At 44.2% G+C, this 19,407-nt stretch overlaps 1 protein-coding gene across 6 annotated transcripts in view; it reads left to right on the plus strand.

Annotated features, from left to right (window-relative positions):
* EXOC1 (exocyst complex component 1) overlaps positions 1-19,407 on the plus strand; it is a 66,054-nt gene that overhangs the window by 6,897 nt on the left and 39,750 nt on the right. For 2 of the 6 annotated variants that reach the window (XM_066573361.1, XM_066573363.1), the window contains exons 4-11: positions 1,848-2,007; positions 2,965-2,985; positions 6,031-6,215; positions 7,345-7,572; positions 7,885-8,017; positions 8,116-8,225; positions 17,320-17,460; positions 18,714-18,819. In XM_066573361.1, the coding sequence (XP_066429458.1) occupies positions 1,848-2,007; positions 2,965-2,985; positions 6,031-6,215; positions 7,345-7,572; positions 7,885-8,017; positions 8,116-8,225; positions 17,320-17,460; positions 18,714-18,819 (1,084 nt within the window). Of the gene's footprint in view, positions 1-1,847; positions 2,008-2,964; positions 2,986-6,030; positions 6,216-7,344; positions 7,573-7,884; positions 8,018-8,115; positions 8,226-17,319; positions 17,461-18,713; positions 18,820-19,363; positions 19,400-19,407 lie in introns of all 6 variants that reach the window. The other 4 variants (XM_066573362.1, XM_066573364.1, XM_066573359.1 and 1 more) reach the window with 3 other exon arrangements.

Below are 19,407 nucleotides of genomic sequence, written 5' to 3' on the forward strand. Positions count from 1 at the left end.
CAAGAGGATGTATAGGTACGTCCTATGGTTGCGCCATTAGCAACTGGAGCCAGTCGTGACTGACAGCTTGCCTCCTGCTGTTTACCCCTCACATGCCATAATCAATATTAATCACTGCATGTAGGAGGTTCACAGAGGGAGGGTTCTCCCGCAGGGACGTGATCGGCCCTCCGACATGTAATTGTGGAGAGCCAAAGGGTTTCCATGTCAACTAGACACCAGTCAACAGCATCCAGGTCTACCGTGGTCTGGAATTGCTATGATAAGCAATATTGAATTGCAGCACAGAAGTACTGCAGTGTATTGTCAGAGTGATCATAGCATCTAGAGATGAGCGAACGTACTCGCTAAGGCAAACTACTCGAGTAGTGCCTTATGCGAGTACCTGCCCGCTCATCTCTAAAGATTCGGGTGCTGGCGGGGGACGGGGAGTGGCGGGGGAGAGCGTGGAGCAACGGGGGGAGATCTCTCTCTCACTCCCCCCCCGCTCCTCTCTGCTCACTCCCGCAACTCACCGCTCTCCCCTGCCGGCACCTGAATCTTTTGAGGTGAGCGGGCAGGTACTCACATAAGGCACTACTCGCTCATCTCTAATAGCATCGCAAGTTCATTGTAGGGATATTTTAATGAAAAAACAAAAATTGTAAAGAAAAACTTTTTGTGTACACTTTTTTTTTTTTTTCCTCTGTTCTTTCTTCCAAAAAAAATTTTTTTTTTAATCCAAATTTGGTATCTTTACATCTGTAAAAACCTGTACAATAAATTAAACACACTTTTTATCCTGCACGGCAAGCACTTTAAAAAAAAAAAGGGTGGGGCAAAATGCTTTCGTTTCACCTTCCATAAAACGCATAAGTGATAACTCATATGTACCTCACTTTGGTATTAATAAAAACTACAGCTCGTCACACAAACAACAAGCCCCGGACATCTCCATCAATGCAAAAATAAAAAAGTAAAAAAAATCCACCTTTTCCAATAAAAGGGTTTTTATTGTGCAAAAGCGAAAAACCTAAAGAATCTATAATTTTGGTATCGTTGTAATCGTACCGACCTACAAAAAAAAGTTATCATGTCATTTGTGTGGTGAAGACCGTAAAGGAAAAAAATAATATCGCTGGACTGACTTTTTTTTTCACTTTGCCCTCCGAAAAACCTGAATTGGTTATACGGTATATTTTATATATCCCAATAAAAGCTACAGCTTGCCATGCAAACCCACGAGCCCTCATACAGCCATGTCAGCGGAGAAATAAGATTAGGAGTTTTTATAAGGGGAGACGAAAATCCCCAAAAACTCATTCGGTCCAGAATAGGCCGTGGGACTAAGGCGTTAAAGGTTTCCCTGGTGAGATCTAGTTTATGCCGTTAAGTGTACATATGTCTGATATGGCCTACTTGTTACCTGCAAACCGGTCGCTGGGTGGTGGCATTTGCACACTGTCCTTCAGCCGTCCCTGCCGGATGGTCACAGCCGTAGACTCGCACATTTATTTCACTCTAATTCTCATTGCTGCACACAGTGGGAAGGAGGTGAAGGGCCGCTGGGCACTCCTGGCATCAGTTATCGCCCACTGTAATATCGGGGTTCTACAGGAACCTTCCATCCTTGATTGATATGCTTCCACTGATTGCAGGTTTGGGACTCGCACTCAGGTTTCTGCATGGAAAACATTTGGGCCACGTGATATTCCAGATGAATGGTGCAGAACTGCAATACCAGCCGCAGCCCACTAGTAGATGTGGCGCTGTTTGTGGAGTAGATGCCCTTTTTTCTAACCTGAACAACCCCTTTAAGTAAATGCTCAGCACTGACGTTCGACTGACATGAATACATTATGTTGTAGGAAAGCCCGGATTTTGATCTCCATTTTGACAAAGTCTATAAGTGGGTTGCCAGCAGCCCTGCCGAAAAGAACGCTTTTATTTCCTGCATCTGGAAGCTGAACCAGCGGTATCTGAGGAAGAAAATCGACTTTGCCAATGTCAGCTCTCAGCTTTTGGAAGGTATGGAAAGGGTAACATTGAGCTGTATCTATAGAACTATAGAAGGCCTCTTGTGATGTACGGGCGATGACCCCAAGATGTCTTGGTGAAAATGAAACTACTTTAACTACTAGGGTTTAAAGGGCTATTCCAGCAATTTCTATACTTGATCCGGCTGGACGGCCACCACTCAGGTCCCATCCAATCAGCTGTCAGTGCCACAACGCAGTGCAGGGAGTGGAAGCTGATCGCTCCGACCCCTGCGTAGTGGTCGACTGAGATAATTGCTGGCACAGCTCCCATTAAAATCAATGAGAGCTGCACGTGCAATTACCAGAAATAGCCCGGAAAACCCCTTTAAGGCCGGTGTATACACAGGTGACCTCGGAGATTTGTCTGCCGGCTTCTACTCCCGGGCGGCAGCTCCTGCAGCCTGTGGACAGGGGGCCTAAATGCTTAATTAGCCCACTGATAAGGGATGTGAAAGTTTTATGGTCTGTAAATTGGTGTTAGGGGGTCATCAGACCCTCCATCTCAGTAATACTCCTTTTAATTGTTTTTCCAGCTGATGTGCAGTTTAGCCCCTTCCCCAATGGGCACAACATTCTGTTTCGTAGCATCGGCTGTATTGCACCCACTTTCTGCTGTAGCCATGGGTATTAGATATGTAGTTGTAATACCTGGTACATTGTGTAATGTGGCAGTAAAGCCACTAGTATAATTGTAACTTTTATCTCTCCGGCTGATAAAGGCAGCCTGAGTCTACGGTGCGATCTGTCTGTACTATTGTGTATTAAGAGGAATCGCTTTGCTGACAGATTGTCTTGTTTTTTGTTAATCATGTGACTCTTCTGACTTTGCTGTATTGTATTATAATGAGTGTTTGTCTATATGTCAGTTCAATCTATGTCTGTCTCGCTATAATACTCCCTTGTTTACTGTCCTCTGCTCTTTTTTCCCCTACTTATTACTCTCCAGAACTGCCTAAAGTTGCTGAAGGTGGGTGATCTGACTTATTTCTTTACTTCTCTGTCCGATAACTTGTGTCTGGTGTTTTCGTTAACCTTTTCTATATTTACAGCAGTTCTTTTAAAGATTATGAGCAACTTTTTGGAGTTTTTTTTGTTTTTTTCTTTAACTCAAAGGGGTTTTGCAGTTAGAATTTTTTTTTTAACTTCGAGCCAAAACCACTTAAAACATCAGAACAAAAAAATTCTTGCCCATCCTCAGCCCCGGCGATTAGTGCTGCAGCCCCGCAGTTCACCCAGTCTCTGTTGACAGCGGAGAACAGGTGACCACTGCCTGCCAATCAGAAGCTTCAGCACTGATTTCCACTAGCATCCGCTCTCATTTTCTGGGCACTATAATGCCAGGAGTACCAAATGGTGACGCAGACTCTAATCGGCAGGCGGCGTTCACTTGACTTCCATTGTAAACAGAGACCGGGTGAATTGCAGGGCTGCAGCACTGGATCGCTGGGGCTCAGGATGGGTAAGTGGCCTTTTGTTCTTGTTTTTTTTGTTGTTTTTTTTTAAAGTAATGTGGCTTTAAATTTTAAAAGTTACTTTCTAACCGGACAACCCCTTAAGTGCATGCGTTTTTGACTTAAAATTAATTTTTGCAGTAGTGCTTTAATTAAAAATGTTGCACCGTTGAGCTTCTGTAGCATCTATGTATTGCAGTATTTAGCAAGCTGCTGTTTACTGGCAGATCCGTTAATGAGCTCCTCTGACTGTTCAGTCTCCAGCTCTTTTCTCTCCTCTCCTGAACCTTCTTCTAAGGCCTCCTTCACACGGGCGACACGGCATCGCCACGAGAAAATCACAGCGATATTGCAGATTTTTTTTTTTTTTGTGCTGTCCGGGGCTCCACTGCAGCTTCTTCCTTGTCCTTCATCTCTTCTGGTCGGGGATTGCAAAATCCCCACCTCCTGGAAGCACTGGCTGTGATTGGCTAAGCGTCAGCCAATCAGAGGCAGCGCCTTCAGTAGGCAGGGATTTTTCAATATCCGGCCAGCAGAGATGAAGGAGAATAATGCCGGAGAGAAGATGCGGCCGGGCTGACAGCGCTTCTAAGGTGATGTATACTGTTTTTTTTTTAAATGTTTTCCTGCAGCTAGGGCTTAGGCTATGGCTTTAACAATTGGATTTCCTACTCTCAAAGTTGCATCGCACGAAAATCGCGTTTTCATGCGATGCAACAAAGAGGAAAGCTCCATAGAAAAACATGGGCTGCAAAACCTCACAAGTCGTGTTCATATCGCCGGACCCGTGAGGTTTTTGTGTCTGGTTGTTGCATGCTACAAAATATCCCGTGTGTGAATTAACCCATAGGGAAGCATGGGCTTCACATACACGCGATTTGTAACATTGTAGCAAAGCGATAAAATCGCACAACTTTGTCGCCTGTGTGAAGTAAGCCTAAACTGATCTATGACCAGGTCAAATGTCATAAAAAAGCTGAGAAAAGCAGAGATAAGGGCTGGAGACTGACCTGTCAGAGGAGACGCATTCTGCTTTCAATATACAATCCTGTGTAAAGGCTGCAGAAAACAAATCGCACAGCAATTCTAAAAAAATAACCCTATTGTAAAAATGATTTTTAGCCCAAAATACATGCACTAAAGTAAAAACAAAAATCCTCTAATTGTGTCCATAGCCTTTAAATATAGTCACACTCTTTGTCATAAAAAATTGTGCCCCTGAAAGAAGTTGTCGTTTTGCTGCAAAACTCGGCATGCAGTTACGTGTCGGGCAGATATACAAATTATTATTATGGGGTGATTGGATGTGATACAGTAAGCATGGAGGCTCTAGTACCCTGTTGTATCACTTCTTGTATCCAAGCTAGAGGCGGTACAACAGGGTACTAGAGCCTCCATGCCTGCCCGTATCAGATCTTGTATCCAAGCTAGAGGTGGTACAACAGGGTACTAGAGCATCCATGCCTGCCCGTATCACATCTTGTATCCAAACTAGAGGCGGTACAACAGGGTACTAGAGCATCCATGCCTGCCCGTATCACATCTTGTATCCAAACTAGAGGCGGTACAACAGGGTATTAGAGCCTCCATGCCCGCCTGTATTATCTCTTGTATCCAAGCTAGAGGTGGTACAACAGAGTACTAGAGTCTCCATGCTCTTCTGTATCACATCTTGTATCCAAGCTAGAGGTGGTACAACAGGGTCCTAGAGCCTCAATGCACACCCATATCACATTTGGTATCCAAGCTAGAGGCAGTACAACAGGGTACTAAAGCCTCCATGCACACCCGTATCACATCTTGTATCCAAGCTAGAGGTGGTACAGCAAGGTACTAGAGCCTCCATGCCTGCCTGTATCACATCTTGTAGCCAAGCTAGAGGCGGTACAACAGGGTACTAGAGCCTCCATGCAAGTGTTCACTTTTACAGAATAAATTCTCCTCTTGCTCTGATACTGTAATCACTTCTATCAATGTTACAATCACACAGAGAAAGTTTCATTCAACTGCAACAACTCCTTCTAGGGGAGGAATAGTTTTTGACAATGACTGTATATACGTATGTATGTGTTTGTGTATTACATGCTTATTATGTGCATTTCTATATGGCAGTGATGCTTCTTATACTGAAGAGCAGGTTGGAGGACAGCCAATATCCTGTCATTGCTCCCTAATGTTGTAAAAGGTATACAGATGGCCCTTCTAGCTCTGCTCTATTCTTCCTGAAGACAGTTTTTTTGCATTGAGATCTTATTACTTTAGCAGCACAGGACGGAGCAGCCTTGGATAATTTGATGTCACGGAGCTTCCCTCTTTTAGCTGGATATTTGGTTCTCAGATATATAAGCATTTCCCTCACTTTATCGCCATGTCATGGCGGAATCGGAAGTGGGTTCATTTGGTCTTCAAGGGGTTGATTTGCAACCTTGTTGTGGCCATCAAAAAGCCATTTTAATGACTTACCTTAATGCCATTGACCACAACATGTGACTTATACATTCACTTATGTTCTTTGGTGCATTTCTCAGAATTTATTTGTTCTTTCTTTTGGATATTTAAAGAATCTGTTCCCAGTGGAGAGAATCAGAGCGTGGCTGGTGGAGAAGAGGAAGCGGCCGAGTACCAGGAGCTGAATACTCGAGAGAAGCAGGACATTGAGTTCATGATGGAGGGCTGTGAATATGCCATTTCCAATGCTGAAGCATTTGCAGAAAAGTTATCGAGGGAGCTTCAGGTTCTGGATGGGGTAAGACACGAGACACCTATTATTTTAAGTTGTTCTTAAAGGGATTGCACCAGGGTCACAAGATACCCCTATCCACAGAATAGGGGATAACTTACTGATTGGTGGAGGTCTCACTGTTGAGACCCCCACCAATCTCGAGAACAAGTATTGCCTGTCTCTGCAGGGTTACTTCTTCCCCTTTAGTGATGTCAGAGCGATTGGAGCCCTGGCTGAGCATGTGCGGCGGCTGCTGCTTCATTCATGTCAATGGGGCTGACGGAAATACCTGACCACTTGTTGCTTGGCTGCTTCTTGCAGTCCCAATGAAAGTGAATGGAGCAGCAGGGTGTTTGTGTGACCAATGCTTATTTCAGCCTCCTCATTGTGTAGGGTGCAGTAAGCCCACATTGAGGAAGATAGTTGACATGGAACTGCCGTTCGTGGGATTGGTGGGGAATGGTGCCAATCAGCAAGTCATTCCCTATCCTGTGGATAAGGGAGAATCTCTTTATGGTTGTATTAAGGATGGGCATGCAATTGACTTCTTGTGCCAGTCCTATGATGTGCCAATATGTGCATATGCACTTGGAAAAAGAGCAAACCTGATGCCAACGGACCTAGACCCATGTTTTGTCGTGGAATCTGTATTTCCACTTCATGGAAGAGCATGCTTAATTTTTATGACATTGCTCCCATATAAAATATCCTCTTCAAACAATCTTTAACAAAGGGGTTGTACCAGGAAATTAACTTATCTCCTATTTTTCAGGTCAGTGGGTCAGCCGCTGATCATGAAAACAGGAGTTCTGGGTTTCCTTGAATGAATGGAGTGGTGGTCAAATGTGCGCACTACTGCTTTATCCATTTTAGTAGGACTACTGGAGATAACGGAGCGCTTGTACCCAGCTATCTCTGGTAGTGGCACTAAAATAAATGGAAAGCAAGTGCGCCATTCTTTTGAGAACACTTGGGACTCTCCTTCTTGTGATCGGTGGGGGTCCCAGCAGTCAGTAACCAATCTGTTACTTCTCACTTGTCCCTTATCTCATCCTCTATGGATAAGCGATAACTTAATTTTGTAGGACAACACTTTTTTATAATCAAACCTTGTGATACGAGGTTAACATTTGCGTAATCCCTTACTTTCTAGGCAAATATCCAGTCCATCATGGCCTCCGAGAAACAAGTGAATATCCTGATGAAGCTGTTGGATGAGGCGCTGAAGGAGGTGGACCAGATTGAAGGGAAGTTGAGCAGCTACGAGGAGATGCTTCAGAGTGTGAAGGAGCAGATGGATCACATCTCTGAGAGCAACTACCTCATCGAGCTCAGCAAAGCCAACAGTGAGACCCTGCTGGGAGAGATTGAGTTTCTCGTTGTAAGTACCTTGGAACTCAAGATGGACATGATCATTGGTTGTTGGATATGTTATGTTTTAAGTGGGAGGTTTTTCTTTGGTTTTTATGCAGTTGTTGTATGTACCTCATTCACCAAGGCTTCTGATGGTCTCGTGCCGCCATGTGTGCCCAGAAATGTCTACTTCTATTACACTGGTGGGTTTGCTCTGTAGTTTTATCCAGCTGACGTTAGCAGCACTGCACTGGTGTAGGAGTTCATGTGCTAGAAAATCACATTTACACTAGCTAACCTTCAGATCGGAAGGTGTACAAATGTTGGTGTTCTATTTCAGAACCATATGGACTTATCTAAGGGTCACATTAAAGCTCTTCAGGAGGCCGATCTGTCTTCATCCCGTGGGATTGAGGCCTGCACAAATGCAGCAGAGGCTCTTCTACAGTGTATGAATGTCACGCTTCAACCAGGTAAGTATTTTGTGTTAAATCATTGGCGGTATGTACAGTAAGGGTATTTTCTGGATATTGACTGTTACTTGACTAGTTGGTCTCTTGATTTGGTGCAGGACACTCCATGCTCCAGGCTGTTAAGCAGCAGCAGCAGATGTTCAGAGACCTCCGGGAGCAGTTTGCTCGTAGACTCGCCAGCCACCTGAACAATGTGTTTGTCCAACAGGTACTTCTATCTTTTGAATTATGTCGTCACACATGTCCAGAAGGGTGGAAAGTAACTCGTCTAATAGAGAGCATGTCAAAAACATGTGAACCACGTGGCATTTAAAAGGGTTTTCAAGGAGTACACTATTGACCTATCGTCAGGATAGGGGCCACCACTCAGGAACCACACTGATCAGCCGAAATGCAATGTACAGTGTTGTGCCTGGTATCGACTGAAGTAACAGCGGGGCTCACCACCAGTCGACTATTGATGATCTTTGAGGATAGATCATCAATAGTTTACTCCTGAAAAACCCCTAATGTATATGAAGGAGTCCTTATAAGGGTTGTGCCAGGATCAAAAGTTGCCCCTTACACACAGCATAGGGATAATTTTATGATCGGTAGGGTCCAACTGTTGGGACCTCCACCTATCTTGAGAATGGGGATCCCAAAGGTCCCTGTATGGATAGAGTAGCAGTCACTTCTAGGCACTGCTGCTTTATTCCTTTCAGTGGGAGCACCGGAGATTGCTGATCTCTTGAACTCGATAATCTTTCCTGTTCCATTGAAATGAATGGAGCTGCAGCACTCATGTAAGACTGCTGCTCCAGTCATGTGATGACCTTTGGGACTCTGGTGCTCGGGATTGGTGGGGTCCCAGCAGTCAGACTCCCCTAATCAGAAAGTTATCCCCTATGCTGTGGATATGGAACCAATCCGCTGGTTGTCCATCGTTTATGCAGCATAAACGATGAGCGATGAGCTCATTGCTCAGTGTAAATTGCAGCCGTTCAGTAGTGAATGGCTGCTGTGTTAAGTCAATAGAGAGGGGCGGGGGAGCGCGAGGAGTGAAATCTCCTGCAGCCGCCCCACCCCTCTGCTGGCCGCTCTGTGAGCGAGCCAGCGATACTAGCTCTCGTGCAACAGCATAGGAGTGAGGACACACAGGGACGAGTGTCGGGCATCGTTTGCCCGTTGTTCGTCCTGTCTAAATGGAGCTTAATGCACTCCTTAATAAAGATCATTACAAAGCGCACTTGATAACAAGGCAGATAATGAGATAATTCCAACAGCATATTCTAGTGCACCACAATGACAATGGATCACAGATTGTTTTTTTTTGATAATGAAGGTACACCATCCTACAAAAAGTAATTGGACACCTTGGCTAGAATCACAAGTAGTTATTTCCATATGTTAATACTTAGTGGGGTCTCCTTTGGCCCTAATAACATTGGGTTCTCTTTGTGGCATACTTTCTATTAATGTCTGATACACTTCAGCGGGTATGGTCTCTCCATTTATCTGCAAATGTCTTGTGAATTTTCTCAAAGATGGATGCTGTTCATGTTTTCTGACCCACCTTTCAGTTCGTCGCAGTGATGTTCAGTAGAGTTCGGGTCAGGACTCTGTGCCCACCAGTCCAATCATGGAACATCTATATCCTCTATATGCCTTGGATTTGTGACCAGGCACGTTGTCCTGTTGGAAGTATTACTGACCATTTCCAGAGTATTGCCACATTGTTAGCCGCACATTATTGTCTAGTATTCTGTGTTCATGGTTCTTGCCACTACAACCAACTGACTGTGACCATGCCTTATAAACATCCCAAGACCATAACGGACGCTCCGCTTTACTTAAAGGAGCTGTTCCCAATTAGACAGGCATGGCTGCTTTCTTCCAAAAGTGCCATGTTAACAGCTTGTGTGTGGTATTGCATCTCAGCACTATTTACTTCAATGGAGCTTGAGTGTAATACCAGACACAACCTGTGCGACAAGTGTGGTGCTGTTTTTGGAAGTAAGTAACCAAGCTTTTCTACCTGTACAACCCCTTCAACTGTTGGCACAACACACTCAGGCAGAATATGCTCTCCAGGCATTCTCCACACCCAGGTACGCCATTTGATTTTGAAGATGGGGTAGCGTGTAGAGATGAGCGAGCATACTCGCTAAGGCAAACTACTCGAGCGAGTAGTGCCTTATGCAAGTACCTGCCCGCTCTTCTCTAAAGATGCTCACTCCCGCAACTCGCCGCTCTCCCCCGCCGGCACCCAAATCTTTAGAGACGAGCGGGCAGGTACTCGCATAAGGCACTACGCGCTTGAGTAGTTTGCCTTAGCGAGTACGCTCACTCATCTCTAGTAGCGTGACTCGCCACTCCATAGAACGTTCTTCCATTACTTAACTGTCTCTTCTTGCACCATTATAGATGGCTGATGCATTGTACTTCATGACGGCCGGCTTGTCTGCCGCAGTATAACCGTATATCCAATAGCTTGCAGTTCCCGATACAAACTATGGCTGACACCCCCAAGGGTCTGCGTCTTATGTAGCATGGTTTAGGACATGTGACATAATAATGACCCACACAATCCATTCTACAGACGGGGGCCAAATACTTTTGGTAGGATAGTGTACTGTGAAATGTGTGATTTACTTCTCCTTTCTCCCAATAGGCTCTTTTGAGTTCTTCCACCTTTATTCCACATTCTGCATCTTAGTAGTTTTTCTCTGTTTTCTCTTCACTAGTTTACTCAGATGTTTCCTCACTTGTATAGCAGGTCCTTGTACCTCTCTATGGCAGTGAGTATGCAGAGTGCGCTGGTGGATTTCGGCTGACAGAGGAAGGGGATGTTTGTCCTGTTGCTACTAACACTAAAATCCTGGTTTATTGCAGCTTTCTGAAGAGTAAATGCCGATTTGTGTTTAAGGGACTCGTCCCGTCCCCACAGCAGGATAAGTTAGGTTATGGCGCTGTTGGGGGACGTGATAGGAAGTTGGGTGAGGCATTATTTATACTCGTCTGGATCCTGGAAGAGCGTGCGCAAAACTCAAATTAGCAGTGCTGCCGCGATCTTCAGCAGCGGGCACCACAGGATTCAGGGAGCGAGTGAGTATAAAAAAATACCTCTCCTGGTTCCCTGTCACGTCCCCTAACAGCTCCGTAACTTAGTTCTATGGTGCTGTGGTGACGTGATCGGCTTCCTTTAATTTGTACAACAGTTGACTTTAAGCTGCTCGGCTTTGCATATAGGGAGAGGCCTGCTGAACAGGAAGTGGCGCACGGTGTGGACTGTTACCTGCACTCCTGGCTCGTTATTAAAAATATGTTTACTCTGAACCGCCACAGTGTTTGACAGCAAATCCTAGCTATCTGTAATGACGGAGCCTGTCCTGATGTTATGCTGCCCATGGTTCTAAAAGCATAAAGCGCTTGCTAGATTCCCTCTAAAGGGGGTGTGCCAAGTTATAAAGTTATGCCCCATTCTGACAGCGCCGGAGATTACAGAGTTCAAGTGCATCGGCAGTCTTTGGCGCTGTCATTGAAGTAAGTGCAGTAGTGATGCACCTATGCAACCTTTTCTCAATTCACTGGGGGACCGACTGGACCCCCTTCCTCAGGATTGGTGGGAGTCCCAACGGTCAGACTCTCATTGATCATTAATTTATCCCTAATTTATCCCCTCTCCCGTTATAACGTGGCACCAACCCCTTTTAAGGTCAATGATTAACATGGCTTCTGGACTTGACTGCACTCCAGTTTGGTATGTGTTCTGCCTTTGGAGCGGTGGACAATCCAGTAGGGCGCGGGGAGTAATCCAGGTGTGAAGAACGCCATATGAATAAGGCTTGTACAAGCTGTTTGGGCCTTGAAGCTTGTCTTGGATATTGGCTTGCATAATGTTCCTGTTATTAGATACTTAGCCGTGTGTCTCTGCGCAGTTTCCTAACAAGAAGCATTAGATGGGAAAGTAAGTAGGAAATTAACCTTTTTCTCTGTGCAATGTGCATTCATCATTTTTATGTTTGCGGTGAAGACTAGAAAACAAGCCGGTGACCTCCTGACTGGTCTTCTTGGAATCGCTTTGTGTTTAATGAACAAATAGCAAAATATATTTCCTTTAATGGTTTTGTGTCTCTATCAGCAACTGCTAATATTTCCTGTAAGAACCTAATAAATACGGTTATTTTCAGTGGCCAGTGTGCTAAAGTTTGCAAAGACTTTACATGGGGCGAATAGTCACATGAAACTCACAGCCACTCTGATGGGGCAATGAAGAAGAAATCACTCATTAGTTCACTGAAATAAAGCCAGCAGCAAGCAACTTCTCGTTCAATCTTTGATAGACTGCTTCTGCAGTGAATGAAGGCGGCTGGCCGGAAGGATCTCCAGCGTGCTACACCTGCATTCGACTTTTACGTCCATGTGAAAGCACAGGGGCGATAAGCGTTGGGAAGGCTGTCGGGCGCTAAAGTGCCCTCCCGTTCAGGGTGTTTGACCTATCTGGAACAATCGCATCATACTTTTGATTACAGTTCCAGGGTTCTGCCTAAATCCCCAAAGACAAAATTCATATGGAACCACAGGCCTTCACTTGTCAAACAGAAACCATTAACCCTTTGCAATCCAATTTTGGATTCAAGGTTTTCTAGGGGGCTTTCTCTTTTTGCCATTATACAATGGCGCCATCTGCTGGCTAGAGCCAGTACTGCGGTATGTGACATGCTGGACAACAGAGCGGCCAGTAATATACAGTAAGAATACCCTGCCAGACGTCTTCTGACATCGGAGCTGTACAGCCTTCAATCAGAATGTCTTTAGACGTCAGACAGTGGATTGGAAAGGGTTAAGGTCTTTGTTTTACAAGGTTTTCTCTTGGTTTGGAGGATAGAATAGTGTAGTCAAGACCTTATTGGCCTCCGTTGATGAGTGAAGGTCTTTGGTTCTATTCTGGGTTTCATCTGAATCTTGTTATCTGGGATGTAGGCAACACCCCAGGATGGAGCGATGTAGTCAAAAATGGATGCTATTATAGCCTATATGCAATGGATGCCACTGTTGGGTTTCTGTTTCTGCATCTGTAACCCATAGACTATAGTGGTATACGTTTAACGGATATATCATGAGCTCTTCATGACATATCTGTTAAATGGTTGCCTTGGAAGATGCTGTATAGCGCCATAGGCTTGTATAGTAAACATTTTTTACAGGATGCCTATGGATGGAATAACAGTCAGCTGCACTATTCCATCCAGAAAAAACAACTGTATGCCAACTTAAGCCTGGTAAGTGGCAGCCTACAGATACATCTGACTTGCTGGAGGAGCCATCTTGTTCCATACATTAAGCAGATCATAAAAAATGCAGTGGAAAGTAGCCTTTTGTTATTTCTTGTCTGGCCCTGGAAGCTTTTATCAGTAGAATGCAGTTCTAAGTACTGACTCGTTTTCAAGGTTGGAAATCATCTTTTATGAGAATTTTTGCTATGGAGTTTTTTTGTGTTAAATGTACAAAATTATCTTGGGCCATAGGAGAGTCCAGTCATGAGATGATGCAAAGGAACAACATGGCAACCATTTACTATTTTCTAGCGTAGTATTGAACTGTGGAATCCGCGCCGACGATCTGCGATTCAAGCCGCCCGTAGGAAGACATGGGTGTTTGCAGCTTAAAGGGGTTGTCTCGCGAAAGCAAGTGGGGTTAGGCACTTCTGTATGGCCATATTAATGCACTTTGTAATATACATCGTGCATTAAATATGAGCCATACAGAAGTTATTCACTTACCTGCTCCGTTGCTGGCGTCCCCCGTCTCCATGGCTCCGTCTAATTTCGGTGTCTTCTTGCTTTTTTAGACGCGCTTGCGCAGATGGGTCTTCTCCCTATGTATATTACAAAGTGCATTAATATGGCCATACAGAAGTGCCTAACCCCACTTGCTACCGCGGGACAACCCCTTTAATTAAAGCATGCGGATTGGTTTTGCGGTCCTTCTGGTCCAGAAAACCAAATGCAGCATGCTCCATTTTGCTGTGGATCCCGCACGGACAGACGGCTTCCATTCAGGTCAATGGAAGCTGTCCGATTTGCGGGCTGTCTGCAATTAAATTGCGGACGGGTCGCGGATTCTGTGGGAAAGCAGGAGATTTAAAAAATAAAAAATAAAAAATCTCCACTGAGCATGTGTGGCAGCGGCGCTCCCACACACATCCGCAGAGGAGAAAATAAAGACACGGACAGGTAAGTAGAGAATCCACAGTGTGCCTCAGTTTTTTAGCGTTTTTTTTTTTTAACGCTTTTTCCGTGCACACTCAAAAGCATGTGTAGCTTATTGTACGCGTCGTTACGGATGCGACAATACCAAATATGTGGGGTTTTAATGTTTTTTTTAACCCTTTTTTATGTTAATATGAGAAAAAAAGCATAAAAAAGGGGTTTTTTTTACTTTTTGTTACATTTTTTTTTTTTTTTCCAACTCATTTTTTTACCCAATTTGTGTCCCCCAGGGGTACTTACAACACTGCCCTGATGATCGCTGTGATAAGGCATGGCAGGGCTACTGCCCTGCCATGCCTTATCGCTTATACGGCGATCTCAGGCACTGGCTACGCAGAACGCCAGTGTCTGGTGTCCTGTTGCGAGAGCCCGGCAACTTCACAAAGGGAGCGCGCTCCCTCTGTGAACCCTTCCCATGCCGTGATCTACATAGATCACGGCAGGGAAGGGGTTAATAGCGGGGGGTCGCATCTCAGATGCCCCCCCGCTGTTGCAGCGGGACGCCGGCTTTGACTGACAGCCGGCTCCCGCTGCGGGATAGCGCAAGATCATATGTGATCTCGCGCTATCCCCAGGACGTAAGTTTACGCCCTGGTGCGGGAAGTACCCTGCTGCCAGGACGTAAACTTGCGTCCTGGACCAGGAAGGGGTTAATGACTGTCATTAGGAATGAGATTATGTTTTAGAAGTACTACTGGAACGCTAAGGGGCAGAAAAGAAAATCAAAAGTAAAAAAAGGAATATTTTATTTATCCTGCATTGTGTGCACTAAAATACATATATAAATAAAAGCAGCTTTATTTGTTCATCCTGCCTTCTAAAAACAGAAATCAAAAGTAATTAGAATGTTGTATCACCATAAATTGGGGCACTGAACACAAGTCTCTCAATAAAAAGACAAATCCTTTAAAAAAAAAAAAGGGGGTTTTAGTGCACAAAAGTAGTAAAATAAATATATGCCTAAATCTGTTATGACCATGATTGTAAAGACCTGCAGAAAGAAGTTCTATTATTTATACTTCACGGTGTATGCCTTATAAACAAGCCCTAAAATATTGGAAGAATGGGTTTTCTTTCCATTTTTGCCATGAACACTTATTAGTAAAAGCTCTTCAATAAATTACATTAAAATGGGGCCATTAACAATTACCACTTATTCCATGAAGACAAGCCCTCATATGTCTAAAACAATAGAAGGGGAGGGGGGGGGGGCGGGGACCTATGGCTTTTCAAAATGTGCAGATAACAAAAAAAACACAGCATTCTTAAAGGGAGTCTGTCAGCTGGAACATGCTGTCCAAACTGCAGGCATGATGTTATAGAGCAGGAGGAGCCGAGCAGACCAATTATATAAATATTCAGTATAACTTGTATTATATTCTATTTCTGCACATTCTGAGCTGAAGAGTCCAGTGGGCGGAGCTATCAGTGATTGACAGCTATCTGTATATGACTGTATATAGAGCTCCTCCTGCTCTATAACAGCATGCCTGCACTTTGGACAGCATGTTCCAGCTGGCAGATTCCTTTTGAAAGGAATTGTTTCTTAATAGGATGTTCCCCATGGTAAAAAGGAAAACAAAAAAATGCTAATTCTTATCTCTCCCAGGCCCTGTATCTCCCATGGCGGCCATTCCAGTTCTCTAATATTTAGCAGCCAATCACAGACCTCCATGCTCAACCAGGTCTTGAGGGGCCAGGAGTAGTGAGTGTTAGCTTGTTTGCTATTTTTGGGGAATATCTTTAAAAAAAAAGAATCCCCAACAATCCCATTTAAAGGGAATGTAAAAAAGGCAATTTTTAAATCAAACTTTTATGTTAAATGTTTTTAAAACCATTTTTGTGCTGTTTGCTTGGCAATTTTCAGTGTCCCTATCTAGATTTAAATATAATCCTGAAATCCTTCAGTTCTTCAGTTCTTACACTGACCACTGAGCCTAATAATAGACTGACACTTCCTATTCTGTAGGAAGAACTCGTTAGCAGTCATCTGCTTATCGTCACAAGCAGAAAGGTAACGCCTGTAGATGGATTACACAGGATGCAACATTTACAAGGAGTAATCCCCAGTCTGCAGGCTCCTATGGTCCATATGGCTACTGTAAAGCATATCTCTAAATGCACTTAAGAGCAGCTTCCATAAGAGTGTTGTGCCAGGCTACCTTCCCATCGTCAACCCTATAAATTCTACTTTTATAGGGGTTTTCCAGGAATTTACTAAGTCTCAGGGTAGGTCATCAGTAGTTGATTGGCAGGGGTCTGGCACTCGGGATTCTTGCCAATCATCTGATCCTTCAGCCCGCTGTCAGTGTAGCCTAGCCGGAGGTCCATATTGGGATTGGAGCTAGAATTGTAATAGCACACATCCCTCCTATTGAAATCAATTGGAGCAATGCCTTCTTTAAACTTTTAGCTTTCTGATCTTGAAGCGAACATCTTGCTCCACTGCACTGGCAGTGGGTCAGACGATCAGCTGATCGGCAGGGATCCCGAATGTTGGATTCCTGTCGATCAACGATTGATGACCTATCCTGAAGACAAGCCCTCAAGAGTAAATTCCTGGAAAACCCTTTAGGGCCCAAACTAGGCCACATCTTTAGAATACAAGTTCACAGCACGGTAGTCGCCTGTACCTCTGCTGAACATAGGCCGTATCTAGCCGTTCTACAGTGACGCATAATTAATTGTGAGAGTATAATTCTGATGGGTATTTCATATTTCATTCCACCTTACAGACCTAAATAGAAGTCTACTTCTTTTAGCAAGCTGTGACTAATTCATGAGTCGTGAGGCATGTTTGCTCCGCAGCTTTATGGAGGCCAAGTATGCTGTGTATAAGGCAGTGTTTTGTACAGTACTGGATTTGTAGAGCTTTCTATGTGTAGTGATGCTTCTGGGATATTCTCTAATACTTCTATATGGATCAATGTTTGTTTTGGATCGAAGTTTTTCACAATCTGTCACAAGTCCTGTGTTGGAACGTCGAATAAGTAAGATGACTGTTGTAACAGAAAATAATTTTCTCTTTTTTTGATGTTTTTCAAAAAGGGCTATGATCAGACGTCCACCCTTTCCGTGGAAATGACCCTACCCAACCACCATCCTTTTCATCGTGACCTTCTGCGATATGCCAAGTTGATGGAGTGGCTGAAAACCACTGAGTATACCAGATACGAGGGACTTACCAAGGTCTGTTGAACTTGGATTACTTATTGTTGGGCATTCAGATGCAGTCAAGTTTAACTTTCTGCCACAACTTATCTTAAGCCATTGAAAAACTATTCTAAACTCTTAACAGAACCAAACCATTTGTAAAGCAATTGAAAGGATAAACTGTAACCAGAAAGTTGTTTTAACACATTAAGCATCAATTTAAACTTTGCTATATCTGTAATTGCCAATCTGTTCTCTGTTCGCTAAACCTACAACGCCTCTTGTCTATAGAGAAATTGTAAAAAGAAGAACAATGGGCTTTATCTCGTGTATATACGTGGCAAAATGGAACAGACTGTGTTTTTTCTTTTTTGTGCACGTGTATTTCGCAGTTTCGATCAAATTAGCATGTCGGAACTGTGTAAGGCCTCATGTCCACAGGCAGATTTTGCTGTGGAATCCAGAGCGGGCGTCCGCCTCCGGATTCTACAGCAATAATTCTCCATAGCATGCTATGGTAAAATGCTTCTTCATGCCCACGAGCGTAAACCAATTGCGGTTTCGTTCGCGGATGAAAAATCGCAACATGATCCATTTTACTGCGGTTCCTGCACGGACGGCTTCCATTGACATTGTGGACAGGCTGTAGACTCCACGGGAAAAGCAGGAGTTTGAAAAAAAAACTTGGCCGGCGAATCCACAGTACAGAATAAGATACGCACAGGTACGTGGGGTCGCCAGCTGCGGGCACAGGTGGATTCCATGCAGGATTCCACATGCGAAATCCGTGCGTCCCCATGGATATGAGGTCTAAGGCAATGTAATTGATTGCCTGTGAGTTACTGTGTATCAAAGGGGCATACAGAGTTCGCACACTACACGGTAAACATATGCCCATGTAAGCCCGGCCTAATAGCCAGAAAAGTGCCAGGTCTCACGTATGGATTAGGTACCGCTTACAACGCCCACCTGCCTTAGTTAACAGTTTTCTGCCTGTCAAATTGCATACTGAAAAAAATGTCAACTACTGGCTGCGGGCAGGGTGAGCGGCACTTTGTGAATACTCTGCTCCTGGGTGTTGCGGAAGTTGACCTATCCCATGCAGGGAGGGGCTGCTTGGCCATGCAAGTGCAAGAAAGCTACACATCATTGCCCTATAAGCAACTGCCCGCTGGAATTGGTGCGTCTGTTACCACTTATGCTGCTGTCATAAAGTACCTGACATGTTCCCTTTTAAGGTTTAAAATGGAATCCGTTAACTAAATCCCATTGTATTTTTTTTTTTTCAGAACTATATCGATTATATAGTCCGATTATATGACCGAGAGATCAGGGACTTTTTCGATGTGGCTAAAAACAAGATGACTGGTGTTGCCAAAGAAGGAAAGAAGTTTGGTAAGCTTTTTAGCTTCACTAAATCTGATGAGTTTATGTGACTGGACCATGTTAGCTTAGACAGGTCTATAATATCACTTCCAGGTTTTGTTTAAAAAGTGGATGGTAGTGCCAGAAATATCTGAATGGTCTTAGTCAACGTCCATTAAAAAAGCAGAACCAACAAAACCAAAGTGCCAACTCTCAGGCCTGGAGTTGGGGGCTTAAGGCCTCCTGCTCTTGACTCTTCTGGAGGTCTCAGACTAGACGTCTGTAGGTATTGGAACTTTGGCAGGTTTACTTTGCTGTACTTTCTAAAGCATATGCTTGTAACAATGGATGCGGTTCAGCTTGTGTGCTGTCCTTCATGGGCCTTCTAAACTCATTAGGATGTCATGGATTTCTTTGCACCCGCTGTTCCATGACTTGCTTGCTGATGCGTGGAGGTGTGTTGCTAGTTTGGGGCTTAGTATGGCTAGGTTTGGTACTTAAGGTGGTCTTAGTGGCTGTGTGTTACTTGGTCTGAGTTTTCTTCACACAACACGTTTTTCTCCTTTTAATACAGATAATGTTGGTTCCACGAGAATAATCAATAAACACGGTAAAGGA

The sequence above is a fragment of the Eleutherodactylus coqui genome, chromosome 7, assembly GCF_035609145.1.
Source record: "Eleutherodactylus coqui strain aEleCoq1 chromosome 7, aEleCoq1.hap1, whole genome shotgun sequence".
NCBI classification, from domain to species: domain Eukaryota; kingdom Metazoa; phylum Chordata; class Amphibia; order Anura; family Eleutherodactylidae; genus Eleutherodactylus; species Eleutherodactylus coqui.